At 44.0% G+C, this 17943-nt stretch overlaps 1 protein-coding gene and 1 long non-coding RNA gene across 3 annotated transcripts; both read right to left on the reverse strand.

Moving 5' to 3' along the window:
* Window positions 1–2083: 2083 nt before the first annotated feature.
* LOC123125082 (uncharacterized) lies at window positions 2084–5974 on the reverse strand. 2 transcript variants are annotated; one of them, XM_044545616.1, is made up of 6 exons: window positions 5677–5974; window positions 5353–5588; window positions 4754–4830; window positions 3596–3685; window positions 3256–3442; window positions 2084–2489 (listed from the first exon to the last, which is right to left on the reverse strand). In XM_044545616.1, exons 4-6 carry the CDS (start codon window positions 3683–3685, stop codon window positions 2146–2148), a joined length of 621 nt encoding a protein of 206 aa, XP_044401551.1. In that variant the 5' UTR covers window positions 4754–4830; window positions 5353–5588; window positions 5677–5974; the 3' UTR covers window positions 2084–2145. The 2 variants fall into 2 exon arrangements, with proteins under 2 accessions (XP_044401551.1, XP_044401552.1); XM_044545617.1 differs by having other exon boundaries at window positions 3919–4830.
* Window positions 5975–12132: 6158 nt separating this feature from the next.
* LOC123122043 (uncharacterized) lies at window positions 12133–15276 on the reverse strand. Its single transcript, XR_006460028.1, has 4 exons — window positions 14294–15276; window positions 13987–14134; window positions 13496–13752; window positions 12133–12607 (listed from the first exon to the last, which is right to left on the reverse strand). It is a non-coding gene; the product is annotated as an uncharacterized lncRNA (long non-coding RNA).
* Window positions 15277–17943: the final 2667 nt, after the last annotated feature.

Consider the following 17943-nt stretch of genomic DNA (forward strand, 5'->3'; position numbering starts at 1 on the left):
CCACATGCTACGGTACACACACGTACCCTCCTCCTGCTACAATGTCATCTCACACCCCGCGTGGTGCCGGGCTGCCCAACTATTTGTCATGCCCCGGCACCCACCTGAACTTTACAAAACCAGGCGTCAGAGAGACACGCGGTGTAGTAGGGTAGGAGCGGAGGTGGTTTCCTAGTTCGACATCTTGGAAGCAAGACGAAATGGGAGAAAAGGCCATGACCGTGGTGAATCTAGTACGTACATAATAAGCTTGAGATGCACGCAACGCAACGCAACCAAATCCGATGCTGAAACTGACTCGAAATGTAAACATTTCGATTTCTTCACCGAGCAAACACGGCTTCGATTCCCATCAGGCTTCACTAGTTAGTTAAAAGGCCTTGCCCTGAGTCGATCTTCTCCGCCGCACTTCCAATCTTTCTTTCCCATCATCTCCTCTCCTCTCCTCTCATCCACCGCAGCTGTTCCCATGGAGATTGCCCACCGGAACCGGGAGCCCTTCAGCATCATGTCCGGCCGGAAGCGCCCGCGCCCGCTGGAGATCCTTCGCCAGCGGTTCCAGACTGAGCTCGTCGCGGTCCGTCGCCTCCTCGCCGAGGCGCACGCCGTGCTTCCCGCGTCGTCCCCGTCGGCTCCCCGCGTGCGCGTCCGCCAAGCCGAGGAGCCGCCAGCCAAGAAGAGGAAGGCGCCCCCTTCCGTCGTCCCCGTGAAGAAGATGACGCCCAAGGAGAGGAACCAACTCTACGGGGACCTCACAACGCTAGCGAAGCAATCTGAATCTCATGTGCTCCCTGCTCATATCTTGGAGCTGCTGAAGAAGCACAGCCGCCACGGCCTCTGCGACGATTACATCGAGATCGAGATGCACGCCGTCCAAGACTCGGCCCTCGTCGAGATACAGAAGCAGCTGGACAAGTTCGTCCGAGAGAGCAAGAATCCGTGGACGCATCATCAACACAAACAGATGATGGCCCAAGCAGAGGACGAAGACGTCGACATCGTCGGCGGCGTCTCCCCTTTGCCGGTCAGGCCGACACCGGTGCAGCTCGTCGTCGAAGAGGACGAGTACGTGGACATCTGCGGCGACGCCTCATCGGTGAAGAATCTTGGCCAAGGTGCAACCATCAGCGGCAGCAGCGGTTCGGATTCTGGTTCATCTCACCAGAGTGTTGACAGTCGTCCAGCTCCGGCAGAGCGCGCCGCCAACACGCCTCCAACACGCGTCCTCATCGCCCGTGCCAGCAAGATTCTGGAAAGGCGGCGAAAGGAGGAGACGTCCCGGGCGAGGGAGAAGGCCCGTCAGGAGCTGCTGGAGACGGAGAGGACGGCAATGCCGAAGGACACCCTAGACGAGGACGTGAAGGCGCTCGGCATTGATCAGTACAACACGGCCAGGCCGAACAACTTGTTGCGACAGATGGGGCTCTTCCTCAAGCTTGACGACCACGACCTGAAGCAGCAGCAGCAGCAGCAGCATCAAAGCTTCCAAGAAGATTTAGAGGAAGGTGAGATTCGGCTGTGATCGTCGTTTTCATTTTTAGAAGTGATCGTCGTGGCTAGTAAGAAAGCTTGTAATAGTTCTCTTCTGCTGCAACGTGATTGAAAATGTATGAAATTACTGATTAATTCGAGCCTCAGATCTCAGCTCAATTAGTGATTTTTTTTCTGCATTGTAATAGTTCTCTTCTGCTGCTGAATGTATGAAATTACTTGATCGATTAATTCGAGTCTCAGCTCAATTAGTGATTTTCTTTTGTGTCTACACATGTTTGTGGTGTGACGGCGGCAGCTAATCGATTTGGTTGTCAATCTTGTCTAGCAACAAGCTGACACTTGATGCTGTTATTTGGTCCTCAGAGGTGTGTAAGCATGATTGAATGAGAAAGTTGTGGTTGTGTGGCCACCTCTTATCTAGACCATATGAAAGTAGATGATCGATTATACGCAGTGCTTGATTGTGGTCAAATAATGACCCGTAGCCCCTGAGGCGTTCGCTTCTTGCCCTAAACCTCATCAATTATCTGGATATGTCACGTGGTGCTTGTGAAAAAAGAACAATCTCTTGGTACCGAAACGAGATGCGGTAAGAATGCAACAAAGCATCGAGAACACATTGATCAGGCCGACCCGGTTATTCTTTCAGAGTTACAAAGCAGGATCTGCAGCGGTCTGTGGAATCGTGTCCACTCTTTGCTTCTTGGCAACTACGGATGATGATGTTTCAGGCGGTGTCACGGTGACTTTTGTTTTCCCCACCGCGATGAATGCCACTCTCTTCCTCGTATCAGGCTTGACATCTCTGCATGGAGTCGGCGAAGCAGCGGGCATGCCAAGAAGAGAACCCGGAGTGTTTTGATCATCTGGTAGTTGCCTCCCGCTGTGAGAATCTCCAGCATCGCTGCAATGGGTGGGTTTATCTGGTTGGTCAGCCAGAGAAGCATCATGTTGTTGCTTGGCTGGGGTGTTTGCTCCATCAAGGCTTTCCATCTCTGATATGTCACAAGTGCAGCATTAGAACTTATAAGAACCCTTTTCAAAGTATGACACGATAAACACATAAATAAACAAGCATTCATGTTCTATTAGATACAAAACAAACAACTGATGTTAAAAAAAAAGTACAGCATTTTGTCAGCACATGCACTTCAATTTCCAGTTGGAGCACGCAACCCAAAATATGCATTAAAATTGCAATGGAAATAACAGCAAATAAGATCATAGTGGCAATTCACACAATCCCTGACATCATCCAGCTAGGCTAACTGACTAACTGTTGTTTTCGTTGTTAAAACTGTCAGTCGTATAGAGATATGTCGCTACTATACCAAAATATCATGCTAAACAACAGTAGTCCACCATAAGTTACAAATCCCAAACGCATACTCTTGAGAGTTTTGTCAAATGTCATCTAACATAAGATACATGGAGATGGTATCAGAACATACTTAAGTGTCATCATTACTTCCATATAGTCAACTGAACGTGAATGTAATAGTGCCACCAAGGCCCTTCATCTCCATTCATACTCATTCCATATCACTTCCTACTACATATATTTGTTATTAATACATACTGTATTTTCAGTTTAGATTACTTAACAGAAAACTATTTTTCATTTGCATGCCTTTTAGATACAATTGCATGGGATTCTTTTAGTATCAGCAGGAACTCATGTATAAGTATTGCAGAAAATGCAACCATTATGAACTCCAAAGGTTCATATATCATGAATCCGAGAAGGTAAGGTGTTCCAACCTTCACTAACAAGTCCAAGGGTCTCATACTGGATTGATGAATCTGGAGTGCATGACTTCAGATCCTCATCTTGGGTTTTCTGACTGCTAGCTTTTGTCTTTTCATGCAAAACAAATTTATCTTTCACCCATACACACTCCAGTATAGTACTGGGATCGTTGCTCGAGGGGTAGTACTCTCTGAAAGCCTGTGAAATGAAGAGGCGAAACCAAGGAGTTATGTGGAGAGGTAACTGCAAGGTCCAGCCACTGCACTTTTGTGTGAAAGCATGATCTTACGCTTTACATATTTTTTTCCATGATCAAGGATTACAGAGTAATAGTGTGGAAGCAAAACATACCTGCACTTTATCAATACTGATCTTAACAGCCTGCTTTTTATCCCTAAGATCAGTAACCTTGTTGTATACTGATACAACATCAAGTAACATCTGTGAACACAATATCAAAGGGTCAGCATCTTAAGCAAAATATCTGCACAAAGAGACAAAGAAGATAACTAGCACACGTATGATTCCAAGTTGACATTTCTTAGATTCATGAATTAATACACCATAACAGTTTGACTACCAAGGTAGTTGCTGTATAAATATATGGGCGGCTATTTTACGGAATTTAATTGATACAATCATTCATAGCCATGCCTGTAGACTATGTGGCTCACCTGTTGGGTTAGGACCCTCACTCGTGCAAGCAAAGCAAGCACTGCAGTGCAAAGTTCTACGAAAAAAGATCTAGCAAGTAAAAAGCTGATCTGACTGTAGTATGGATTAAGGAACTTTGGATAGGTACCAATCAACTCAGAATGAAAGTTAATATGAGATTTATTTCCTTTTTGGTACACAAAGAGTAAAATGATGTACACAAAGACATTTTTTAACACTACATAGTGTCAAAAAGCATCTTACATTATGGGACGGAGGGAGTACATGCTTTACCTAAGGCAAGCCAAGTGTGGGTGTACACCTTGTTTTATTTGCTAAGAAAACAACAAAACAAAAAAAAGGATACACTGCTCCCTTCATAACAGGTTCAGACATATGCACAAAATACAGAAAGCATTAGTGTTCAAACCAAGTTAGCTATCTCCTGTCTCGAAGTTGATCAAGAATGATCTGTAAACTAGAACAGCTCATCCAGAAGTATGTATCATGCAGTTACAAAATATAGAATTTCTAGGGTAATGAGCTTCATGTACCATATAAGGGTTTATGCTAAATTACATCGGAAATCTTGCAAACGTGCAGGGATAATCACAACCCTTTTCTGCTGTACCCTAGTTAGCTAAACAAAAGTAAAACAACCAGGCAATATAGGCAGACTTTCACAGATTCAAATTTCAATATTGTGTAACTCGTTACTTGAAAACAACCACAAGGAACAAAGGTTGTGCTCTATCAACGGTGACATTGCATTTATGGTTCCATCAAAATATTTGATTCAGCTGCAATAGGATATTTTGCAAAATGCAATCAGTGTCAACAGACAACAAAACACACCTGGGACAGCAAACGGGCAATCCCCAAAAGCCTCTTATATTGGCTATGGTTTGCACCAGGCTTTCCTCTTACCCTGCCTATAAAAGAAAACATTAAGCAATAACCTGAATAGCATACTAATATGATTATAGCATCATTGTACCAAGAATAAAAACAAACGAAATAATCCGAACTGCGAAGAAATTAAGCACTGCCCATACAAGTAGAAACTTCTAGCTATAAGTCACTAGTGAATACATTTTTCTTTGTTATCTCCTAGGATCAATACAAGGACCACAAATATCATCACAAGACCACACCATGTCCCCAACATGAAGGATTTGTGCAAGGAAATTAGTTGTGCCATGGTGTACCATACACATATTTTATTTTATTTTTGCGATTGGCATACACGTAATAAATGACAAAGATTGTTTTACAGGGGAGTGCAACCGCACCAGGGATGCAAAACCTGACGAACCTGTTTCCCAACCCAAACACATACAAATCACACCTACGCGCCCAACCGAAACACATACAAATCACACTCATCAGTGCAGAGCCACTCGCCGGAAAAAAAAATGGGGGAAGGGGCGAGCAGGTAGTAGTGGTAGGCGTACCTTGAGGAGGTACTGGAAGTAGGCGTCACCGCGGTGCTGGTTCCGGTGCTTGTAGACCAGGCGCTCGAGCACTCCGGCCTCCGCCTGCAGGTGGCGCAGCGCCGCCCGCAGCCGATGCTCCTCCCCCTCCTCCGCCGAACCCACCTGACGCTGCGCCATGGCGGCCACCTCCGGCTTGGCAGCTGCCATGCCTAGGTCGTGGATGGATGTAGAATTTAACTTCAATGCTCAACGATCTAACAAAGTAGAAGGATAATAGTGCGTGAATTGGTAGCAAAATCCATCAACTTAAGTTAACAAATCGATAACAAAAATAACTGGTACCAGGTGGGACGGCGGCAGGAGGCGAGCAGCGTGCTCTACCCGGCGTTCCTCGGGGTCGGGTGTCGGTGCCTGGCCGGCGGTAGCAGGGCGGCAGTCCTGGTACCAGGTGGCACCTGGCACGGCGGCAGGAGCCCGGCGGACGGGGCCAAAAATGACGGGCGAGAAGGCGGACTGGCGAGGGGCCGGGGAACGGCGGCAGGTCGCGGTTGACCGAAGCGGCTGGGGCAGACCAGGCAGAACGGCGGCGGCCGGCGGAGGACAGGACAGCGAACAGGCGGCGCGTGTGTGCGTTTGGGCATTCGGCGCAGCGAGGAGGCCTCCTTCGGGCCTTCTTCGTGTTTTGGGCCTTGGTGGGTTGCTACTGTGCGGGCTGAACACCTAGGGAGCTGATGTTGTGTATCGCTCATAGCGAGGGCAAATCTTATACGACGCCCTTTTGCTTCGGTTTGTTGAGCAGGGATGTATTAACGAGCTGCTCGGCTCGTTAAGTTCGTGCTCATTAAGACTAGGCTCATTAAGCTCGTTATGCTTAAGAGCAAAAAAACCTTGCTCGGCTCTGTTCATTAGAAGCTTGTTAAGTTCGTGAGCGCTCGCGGACGCTCGTTAACAGACCATGATGTGTTACAGTGTACGGGCTGAGAGTGTAGGTGTGGTTTTTATAAAGGAAGATGGTGACTACATGAGTAAGTGCGCTAGTTTTCAACCTCCTATGGGCTTGGTTGGTTCAATTAGATGGACAGATGCTACAAAAATATTATAACGAAGACAAAAAAATGTATTGTGATGTACTAACGAGCTGCTCGTAAAACTTGTTAGCTCCTTCATTAAGCTCGTTAAGCTTAATGACCTGAAATTGGTTATTGGCTCTGTTCATTAAGAAGCGAACTTCAAGCTTAACAAGTTGAACTATCAAGCGCTTATTAAGCTCGCGAGCTACGAGTTTTTGGTCCAGCCCTAGTCGAGCAAGCACACAGACGGAGCAAGTCGAGCGACGATTTAGCGTTCCACATATCCTGTTTTTCGAAACCTTCTGGAAGGTTCCTGACCGATTCAGGTCTTTTTTATGTTTTTCTTTTTCTTGTTGTTTCTCTTATAGATGTTCAGTGGTTTCCCTATCTTTTTCCCCTTTTTTGCTTTTTAAAAATGTTTACTTTTCAAAATGAAAAGGTTCAGCATTTTTACAAAATGCTCACGTATTCAAAAAAATATGCCGATTTTTTTCAAAAATTGTTTGTGTTTTAAAATATTGTTGAGAACTTCAAAAAATATTCCCATTTTCAAAAGTTGTTCACAAATTCAAAAAATATTTCGAAATACCAAAAAATGTTTGTATTTAAGATTGTTCAGAATTTTAAAAATGTTAGGATTTTTAAAAATTGTTCTCATTTCAAAAAGTGTTCATATTTTCAAAAAAAATCAAGCAACAGAGAATTGATTATTTTTAGGGGTAAAGCTAAGTTTTCTTTATCATAGTCCACATGTTGTGGGATACAATACGGATCGTGAAGATGAGCCAACCAAATGTGGCGTCTCGAACCAAGAGCATGCGAGTACTTAGCTAAATTTCGTGCTTCGCCGTCAACTGCATGACCTTCAAAAATAAAGTTACAATAAAAAGTTGCTGCTAACTTGATCTCTATAATAATGGACCCATAGCGGCCCTGGTTGCCCTTGACGATGTCGCCCACCACTTGCCTGAAGTATGACGAGATGGTGAAATTCTGAAGAGGGAATCCTCCGCCAGGGCAAGGCCTCCCTGAACGCTATCGCCTCCAGTGTAGCAGGATCAAGTAATCCCTCGATGACTAGTGACGAACTCCCAAGATAATTACCTGAAACATTGCGACACACTTCAGTTGCTGATACGCCTCTTGTTCGCGTGAGACACCCCATCCACATGGACTTTTGCATGTCCAGGAGGTGGTGTCGATGGCCTCGCATGGTTATGTCTCAACCTGGTTATATGCCGGGCCGGACCAGGTTTCAGGACGGGCTTCAAAAGGCCCGAACCCTAGACTCCAAGCCTGAGCCTGACCCGAAGCCTGAGAATACACATTTTCTCAAGCCCGAGCCTGGCCTGAATGATGTTTCCCATTGCTGTTACATGTAAGCTCAGCCCGAATAGTGGTTGGGCATTCGGCGCAGCGAGGAGGCCTCCTTCGGGCCTTCTTCGTGTTTTGGGCCTTGGTGGGTTGCTACTGTGCGGGCTGAACACCTAGGGAGCTGATGTTGTGTATCGCTCATAGCGAGGGCAAATCTTATACGACGCCCTTTTGCTTCGGTTTGTTGAGCAGGGATGTATTAACGAGCTGCTCGGCTCGTTAAGTTCGTGCTTATTAAGACTAGGCTCATTAAGCTCGTTATGCTTAACGAGCAAAAAAACCTTGCTCGGCTCTGTTCATTAGAAGCTTGTTAAGTTCGTGAGCGCTCGCGGACGCTCGTTAACAGACCATGATGTGTTACAGTGTACGGGCTGAGAGTGTAGGTGTGGTTTTTATAAAGGAAGATGGTGACTACATGAGTAAGTGCGCTAGTTTTCAACCTCCTATGGGCTTGGTTGGTTCAATTAGATGGACAGATGCTACAAAAATATTATAACGAAGACAAAAAAATGTATTGTGATGTACTAACGAGCTGCTCGTAAAACTTGTTAGCTCCTTCATTAAGCTCGTTAAGCTTAATGACCTGAAATTGGTTATTGGCTCTGTTCATTAAGAAGCGAACTTCAAGCTTAACAAGTTGAACTATCAAGCGCTTATTAAGCTCGCGAGCTACGAGTTTTTGGTCCAGCCCTAGTCGAGCAAGCACACAGACGGAGCAAGTCGAGCGACGATTTAGCGTTCCACATATCCTGTTTTTGAAACCTTCTGGAAGGTTCCTGACCGATTCAGGTCTTTTTTATGTTTTTCTTTTTCTTGTTGTTTCTCTTATAGATGTTCAGTGGTTTCCCTATCTTTTTCCCCTTTTTTGCTTTTTAAAAATGTTTACTTTTCAAAATGAAAAGGTTCAGCATTTTTACAAAATGCTCACGTATTCAAAAAAATATGCCGATTTTTTTCAAAAATTGTTTGTGTTTTAAAATATTGTTGAGAACTTCAAAAAATATTCCCATTTTCAAAAGTTGTTCACAAATTCAAAAAATATTTCGAAATACCAAAAAATGTTTGTATTTAAGATTGTTCAGAATTTTAAAAATGTTAGGATTTTTAAAAATTGTTCTCATTTCAAAAAGTGTTCATATTTTCAAAAAAAATCAAGCAACAGAGAATTGATTATTTTTAGGGGTAAAGCTAAGTTTTCTTTATCATAGTCCACATGTTGTGGGATACAATACGGATCGTGAGGATGAGCCAACCAAATGTGGCGTCTCGAACCAAGAGCATGCGAGTACTTAGCTAAATTTCGTGCTTCGCCGTCAACTGCATGACCTTCAAAAATAAAGTTACAATAAAAAGTTGCTGCTAACTTGATCTCTATAATAATGGACCCATAGCGGCCCTGGTTGCCCTTGACGATGTCGCCCACCACTTGCCTGAAGTATGACGAGATGGTGAAATTCTGAAGAGGTGATCCTCCGCCAGGGCAAGGCCTCCCTGAACGCTATCGCCTCCAGTGTAGCAGGATCAAGTAATCCCTCGATGACTAGTGACGAACTCCCAAGATAATTACCTGAAACATTGCGACACACTTCAGTTGCTGATCCGCCTCTTGTTCGCGTGAGACACCCCATCCACATGGACTTTTGCATGTCCAGGAGGTGGTGTCGATGGCCTCGCATGGTTATGTCTCAACCTGGTTATATGCCGGGCCGGACCAGGTTTCAGGACGGGCTTCAAAAGGCCCGAACCCTAGACTCCAAGCCTGAGCCTGACCCGAAGCCTGAGAATACACATTTTCTCAAGCCCGAGCATGGCCTGAATGATGTTTCCCATTGCTGTTACATGTAAGCTCAGCCCGAATAGTGGTTGGGCATTCGGCGCAGCGAGGAGGCCTCCTTCGGGCCTTCTTCGTGTTTTGGGCCTTGGTGGGTTGCTACTGTGCGGGCTGAACACCTAGGGAGCTGATGTTGTGTATCGCTCATAGCGAGGGCAAATCTTATACGACGCCCTTTTGCTTCGGTTTGTTGAGCAGGGATGTATTAACGAGCTGCTCGGCTCGTTAAGTTCGTGCTCATTAAGACTAGGCTCATTAAGCTCGTTATGCTTAAGAGCAAAAAAACCTTGCTCGGCTCTGTTCATTAGAAGCTTGTTAAGTTCGTGAGCGCTCGCGGACGCTCGTTAACAGACCATGATGTGTTACAGTGTACGGGCTGAGAGTGTAGGTGTGGTTTTTATAAAGGAAGATGGTGACTACATGAGTAAGTGCGCTAGTTTTCAACCTCCTATGGGCTTGGTTGGTTCAATTAGATGGACAGATGCTACAAAAATATTATAACGAAGACAAAAAAATGTATTGTGATGTACTAACGAGCTGCTCGTAAAACTTGTTAGCTCCTTCATTAAGCTCGTTAAGCTTAATGACCTGAAATTGGTTATTGGCTCTGTTCATTAAGAAGCGAACTTCAAGCTTAACAAGTTGAACTATCAAGCGCTTATTAAGCTCGCGAGCTACGAGTTTTTGGTCCAGCCCTAGTCGAGCAAGCACACAGACGGAGCAAGTCGAGCGACGATTTAGCGTTCCACATATCCTGTTTTTCGAAACCTTCTGGAAGGTTCCTGACCGATTCAGGTCTTTTTTATGTTTTTCTTTTTCTTGTTGTTTCTCTTATAGATGTTCAGTGGTTTCCCTATCTTTTTCCCCTTTTTTGTTTTTTAAAAATGTTTACTTTTCAAAATGAAAAGGTTCAGCATTTTTACAAAATGCTCACGTATTCAAAAAAATATGCCGATTTTTTTCAAAAATTGTTTGTGTTTTAAAATATTGTTGAGAACTTCAAAAAATATTCCCATTTTCAAAAGTTGTTCACAAATTCAAAAAATATTTCGAAATACCAAAAAATGTTTGTATTTAAGATTGTTCAGAATTTTAAAAATGTTAGGATTTTTAAAAATTGTTCTCATTTCAAAAAGTGTTCATATTTTCAAAAAAAATCAAGCAACAGAGAATTGATTATTTTTAGGGGTAAAGCTAAGTTTTCTTTATCATAGTCCACATGTTGTGGGATACAATACGAATCGTGAAGATGAGCCAACCAAATGTGGCGTCTCGAACCAAGAGCATGCGAGTACTTAGCTAAATTTCGTGCTTCGCCGTCAACTGCATGACCTTCAAAAATAAAGTTACAATAAAAAGTTGCTGCTAACTTGATCTCTATAATAATGGACCCATAGCGGCCCTGGTTGCCCTTGACGATGTCGCCCACCACTTGCCTGAAGTATGACGAGATGGTGAAATTCTGAAGAGGGGATCCTCCGCCAGGGCAAGGCCTCCCTGAACGCTATCGCCTCCAGTGTAGCAGGATCAAGTAATCCCTCGATGACTAGTGACGAACTCCCAAGATAATTACCTGAAACATTGCGACACACTTCAGTTGCTGATCCGCCTCTTGTTCGCGTGAGACACCCCATCCACATGGACTTTTGCATGTCCAGGAGGTGGTGTCGATGGCCTCGCATGGTTATGTCTCAACCTGGTTATATGCCGGGCCGGACCAGGTTTCAGGACGGGCTTCAAAAGGCCCGAACCCTAGACTCCAAGCCTGAGCCTGACCCGAAGCCTGAGAATACACATTTTCTCAAGCCCGAGCCTGGCCTGAATGATGTTTCCCATTGCTGTTACATGTAAGCTCAGCCCGAATAGTGCAAGAACGAAAGCCCAACCCAGCCCGAATATACATCCGGGATGCAAAACAAAGCCTGAGCCCGCCCTGAGAGGCAAGCCTGACCCGGCCCGGGCCGGGCTGCCCATGATCAGGTTTAGTTCTATCGAGCTGCGTTGATCGGAGGTGCAACTTGTGAGCTCATCGGTGGCTTCTCCTTCAGTAATTCGAGCTCTGTAATTAATCTATTTATGAATGTGTTAGTCGCTTGCAGACTTTGAAAGATTCCTTCGTGGATGGCCTTCCCCCGTGCCGACCATATAGCCCACATCGTTACCGCCAACTGGACAAACTCCGGGAAGCTTACTAATTTGCCCCCAAAGTTCTGTAGCACTTCCGACAATAGCAAATCTTCACATCTGATGGGCACCAGCGAAGATTTCTCCTGGTTCAGTTTCAAACTAGTTGCATGTCCAAAGAAATGTAGGAGCTCCATCAGTACTAGATCGGCATCGCGCCTTGGCGCGGGGTGCCCGTCCCAACACATGGTCAAGCGATTATTAAAGATCAAGCATTAGTGAGAAGGCAAGTTTAGCACATTTATTCAACATAAGAACTAATTTTCTGGTTCAAGATAAAAAAAATCATCATTCACTCTGCACCACAAGCAAGACAACATCAAGTTCAGCACGGTCATGAGATTATAAAATATAATATGTCACAAAAGCAAGCAACATTGGGTTCAGTACAGTCAAGAGATTACATGGCATGATGCTTTAGTAAAAAGGTAAGTTTACCACATGTATTCGACATGACAATTGTTTTCTGGTATATGAGAGAAAGAAGAAACATTCAACACGATCATGATGAGATTATAAAAGCTAATAAGAGAACAACAGGCAATGGAGATGCTAAAACTATACAATACTACGACAATAAGTAGACCCTAAATTCAACTCTTAATGGTTCAACATTCCTCAATGATTCATTATTGGCCAGCATCGACAGCGGTAAGAAAACTCGGTCAATTCGCCACAACAAATACAACCTAAGGACAAGCCATAAAAAATAGACGTGTTCCCAGTTTTCCTGATTCACTCTTCTTGCTCCACTTCTTCACATGGCTTGAGCATCGACAATTTCCTCTCCAACCCACCTTTGCAAGTACAGTTTCTGCAGGTTAATTCCATTGGTGTATTTAACAATAATAAATAGGAATATACTCAAATTGATAGTTTAACTGAAAATTCTACAAAGGATACATTTAATGGATGTGGTACCCACTTCAGCTTTGTATACAATGGTGCGGGAGGCAATTTAATTATAGGAAAACAGGTTGAATTTTGAACCTGTTGGAACATGAGGTCTATGGTTGTATGCCATTTTTTTATGCAGGGAGATAGACCGACATTATTATCATTTATGGGTAATAAACAAAATGGTTGTAAGCCATGTTTACATCTCAAAACTCATGGATTTTGCTATCTATGATTTAGCAAGAAACATCCAACATCTTGACTTACCAGAACATGGATCAAGTATCTAAAACTATTTATTTTTTCAAGGGAAGTATCTAAAACCTTCACTCAAGCGAAGAAATAATCCATGCAAACTGAAGGGAAATAAAAAGGGGAAACGGAATGAAAGGGGTACAATTGTATGCCTAATCATGATCTCAACATATGTGACTTTGGTACATGTATTTCTTTGATCATTTTTCATTTGAATAATCGTGATCTTAAAATTATGATGGTTCAGTTTGATTATAATCAAATAAATTAACCAGCTATGCAAGCATGGTGGTTATCAACAGAGAGCCACATTACACCAGTTCTAAATTTCATGATACGTGCTTACTATATTTTTCTAAGATTGGCATGCATCTTGTTAGAATGATGAAATACATGTATACGCCAGCAGCTAGTGCTCACACGGGAACTGAATTATGCTGATGCATCGCCATGAATATTTTACTGAATATATATGGTGGATTTACTTTGTTTTTTCAGCTGGCATGGACAAAAGTTCTAAAATTGACTTATATGCTACAAAAATATTTACCAGAATTGCTAGGCTTTCCACCGTGAGGATTCTTCCATGCAGGACAAGCCAGGCGAAGAGCTTGCATTTGGGGGTGGCCTGTGCTTTCCAAACCTTAGCAGAGCAGAAAGGCACCAAGATCCAGTTGCTTTCTCATTCGCGAGTAATCCGCATGCCGGTGATGTTTGAGAGGCTCCCCCGCCTCCAGACTCTTGTAGGGAAAAGCCTTGTGTAAACTATTTGTAACACTCTCTTCTTCTACTTGAAAGGCAGCGCTCCTGACAGTTTATCGAAATTAAATAAAAGCAAGGCACAAAGATAGCCCAGAATAACCAATCTATTTGATTCTACTATTGTATAGTAACAGATTACACATATAGATAGCTTTGGTTAAACGCCTTATCATGTGACTCGCTCAAGCATAGCGCTATAATGACCTGTTCAACACCGACTGCTGAAATTTTCAGTATAATCATGGAGTGCTAGAACAATATCTAAATCAACAGGCAAACCTTGGACCAGGCGTGGAAGTGCAGTGAAGTTAGCTTCTCGGAGTTGACTTGACCCATGCTGATATTAAGGCTCTGGCTTTGACCAATGTAGCAGCCACGATTGACAGCCATGCCAAGAACAATTTTCTGCTTGATATCCCAAACAGTCCTGGTTTAATTATAAACGTTTTGAAACTAAAGCATTGGGTGGTCATATTTCACGTACGACAAAAGGACAGACAAAAATTACACAACGGAAGAAATGGAAAGTGAAGCAACACAAATAGATGCTTTTAATTTAAAACATACAGTGTGCGGTTAATATTACCTGAAAGTGAGAATTATTCAGACAACCTGCAATCTGGCGGAAAAGAGGAACCGTGCATTTCTGAAACTCCGCAGGCTGTGTAGCTTCTAGTATCTCTTCCAACTCTCCCAAACACATCACCTCCTTGGTGCTGTTTCTAATGGGCCAATATTTCAGTAGGCCCTTGATAACTGTGTATGAAAGCTTGCAATCTTTTTCGACAAACTGGGTAATGTAGTAAGACAACTGTTGATGGTACATTGCAATGCACTTGGCTTGTGAAGTGGAATCAAGGCCCAGGTAAGGAACAATTCATGCTCTTCCTTAAGTGGCAATACGAATCCGTTGATGACGCTCCCTAAGATCTGCAGTAGCTTAAGGACAATGCTTGGACGGGCATGAATTGCTCCTTACCCGGGTCACGAATACTAAGTGTGTTGTTACAAGTACAAATATATATATATATAATCAATCATTTGTACATCTCTAACCTCTACGCTCTAGCCATGATTACATTGTAACTATGAAGTTCTTAACTTTCTCTTCATTTACAATTAGAACACAACACACTACCTTGATATATCCCCTTATTGACAGAGATCCTAAAAAACATCAAGCACATAAGCCTAAAACAAAACAATGGTGATTACCTTGGAAAAAGATCACTTTGACCCCTGTCTTTCTACATTAATGAATGAACCAAATTCTACTCTAGATGGCCACATCTTGCCCATTCATATTTTTTATAAGGTGTGATTATAATCACATACCGAACCAAGGTGGATCCAGGTTAAAATGTTTTCGGAAAGATCTAATTTATGCAGGACACAATTGAGCTACTCCCTTTGGACTAAACGGAAGCACTAAACATGGCCATAACAGAGAGAGAGAGAGAGCAGCTGAAGGAAATATGCCCTAGAGGCAATAATAAAGTATTATTTATTTCCTTGTATCATGATAAATGTTTATTATTCATGCTAGAATTGTATTAACCGGAAACATAATACATGTGTGAATATATAGACAAACAGAGTGTCACTAGTATGCCTCTACTTGACTAGCTCGTTAATCAAAGATGGTTATGTTTCCTAGCCATAAACATAAGTTGTCATTTGATTAACGAGATCACCTCATTAGGAGAATGACATGATTGACTTGACCCATTCCGTTAGCTTAGCACTCGATCGTTTAGTATGTTGCTATTGCTTTCTTCATGACTTATACATGTTCCTATGACTATGAGATTATGCAACTCCCGTTTACCGGAGGAACACTTTGTGTGCTACCAAACGTCACAACGTAAATGGGTGATTATAAAAGTGCTCTACAGGTGTCTCCAAAGGTACTTGTTGGGTTGGCGTATTTCTAGATTAGGATTTGTCACTCCAATTGTCGGAGAGGTATCTCTGGGCCCACTCGGTAATGCACATCACTATAAGCCATGCAAGCATTGTGACTAATGAGTTAGTTGCGGGATGATGTGTTATGGAACGAGTAAAGAGACTTGCCGGTAACGAGATTGAACTAGGTATCGAGATACCGACGATCAAATCTCGGGCAAGTAACATACCGGTGACAAAGGGAACAAGGTATGTTGTTATGCGGTCTGACCGATAAAGATCTTCGTAGAATATGTGGGAGCCAATATGGGCATCCAGGTCCCGCTATTGGTTATTGACCGGAGACGTGTCTCGGTCATGTCTACATAGATCTCAAACCCGTAGGGTCCGCACGCTTAACGTTACGATGACAGTTTTATTGAGTTTTGATGTACGGAAGGAGTTCGGAGTCCCGGATGAGATCGGGGATATGACGAGGAGTCTCGAAATGGTCGAGACGTAAAAATCGATATATTGGACGACTATATTCGGACTTCGGAAAGGTTCCGAGTGATTCGGGTATTTTTCGGAGTACCGGAGAGTTACGGGAATTCGTATTGGGCCTTAATGGGCCATACGGGAAAGGAGAGAAAGGCCTCAAAAGGTGGCCGCACCCCTCCCCATGGTCTGGTCCGAATTGGACTAGGGAAGGGGGGCGCACCCTTCCTTCTTTCTCCTTCCCCCTTCCCTGCTCCTACTCTCACAAGGAAAGGAGGAGTCCTACTCCCCCCTATGGCGCGCCTCTCCCCTTGGCCGGCTGCCTCCCCCTTGCTCCTTTATATACGGGGGCAGGGGGCACCCCAGAGACACAACAATTGATCCTTGAGATCTCTTAGCCGTGTGCGGTGCCCCCCTCCACCATATTACACCTCGATAATACCGTTGCGGAGCTTAGGTGAAGACCTGCGTCGGTGGAACATCATCATCGTCACCACGCCGTCGTGCTGACGAAACTCTCCCTCAACACTCGGCTGGATCGGAGTTCGAGGGACGTCATCGAGCTGAACGTGTGTAGAACTCGGAGGTGCCGTACGTTCGGTACTTGATCGGTCGGATCGTGAAGACGTACGACTACATCATCCGCGTTGTGGTAACGCTTCCGTTGTCGGTCTACGAGGGTACGTGGACAACACTCTCCCCTCTCGTTGCTATGCATCACCATGATCTTGCGTGTGCGTAGGAATTTTTTTGAAATTACTACGTTCTCCAACAGTGGCATCCGAGCCTGGTTTTATGCGTTGATGCTATGCACGAGTAGAACACAAGTGAGTTGTGGGCGAGATAAGTCATACTGCTTACCAGCATGTCATACTTTGGTTCAGCGGTATTGTGAGATGAAGCGGCCCGGACCGACATTACGCGTACGCTTACGCGAGACTGGTTTCACCGTTGCGAGCACTCATTGCTTAAAGGTGACCGGCGGGTGTCTGTCTCTCTCACTTTAGTTGAACCGAGTGTGGCTACGCCCGGTCCTTGCGAAGGTTAAAACAGCATCAACTTGACAAACTATCGTTGTGGTTTTGATGCGTAGGTAAGAACGGTTCTTGCTTAGCCCGTAGCAGCCACGTAAAACATGCAACAACAAAGTAGAGGACGTCTAACTTGTTTTTGCAGGGCATGTTGTGATGTGATATGGTCAAGACATGATGTGATATAATTTGTTGTATGAGATGATCATGTTTTGTAACCGAGTTATCGGCAACTGGCAGGAGCCATATGGTTGACGCTTTATTGTATGAAATGCAATCGCCATGTAATAGTTTTACTTTATCACTAAGCGGTAGCGATAGTAGTAAAAGAAAAAGTTGGCGAGACAACAACGATACTACGATGGAGATCAAGGTGTCGCGCTGGTGACGATGGTGATCATGACGGTGCTTCGGAGATGGAGATCACAAGCACGGTGCTTCGGAGATGGAGATCACAAGCACAAGATGATGATGGCCATATCATATCACTTATATTGATTGCATGTGATGTTAATCCTTTATGCATCTTATCTTGCTTTGTTTGACGGTAGCATTATAAGATGATCCTTCACTAAATTATCAAAGTATAAGTGTTCTCCCTGAGTATGCACCGTTGCGAAAGTTCTTCGTGCTGAGACACCACGTGATGATCGGGTGTGATAGGCTCTACGTTCAAATACAACGGGTGCAAAATAGTTGCACACGTGGAATACTCAGGTTAAACTTGACGAGCCTAGCATATAACAGATATGGCCTCGGAACACGGAGACCGAAAGGTCGAGCGTGAATCATATAGTAGATATGATCAACATAGTGATGTTCA

The sequence above is a fragment of the Triticum aestivum genome, chromosome 5D (genome assembly GCF_018294505.1).
Source record: "Triticum aestivum cultivar Chinese Spring chromosome 5D, IWGSC CS RefSeq v2.1, whole genome shotgun sequence".
NCBI lineage: Eukaryota > Viridiplantae > Streptophyta > Magnoliopsida > Poales > Poaceae > Triticum > Triticum aestivum.

Coding starts and splice junctions, on each gene's coding strand:
- LOC123125082 (XM_044545616.1), bottom strand. CDS start 3,685: ATGTTACTTGATGTTGTATCAGTATACAACAAGGTTACTGATCTTAGG. Junction 3,443..3,595: donor TCAGTATTGATAAAGTGCAG/GTATGTTTTGCT, acceptor TTCATTTCACAG/GCTTTCAGAGAGTACTACCC. Junction 2,490..3,255: donor CCTTGGACTTGTTAGTGAAG/GTTGGAACACCT, acceptor GTGACATATCAG/AGATGGAAAGCCTTGATGGA.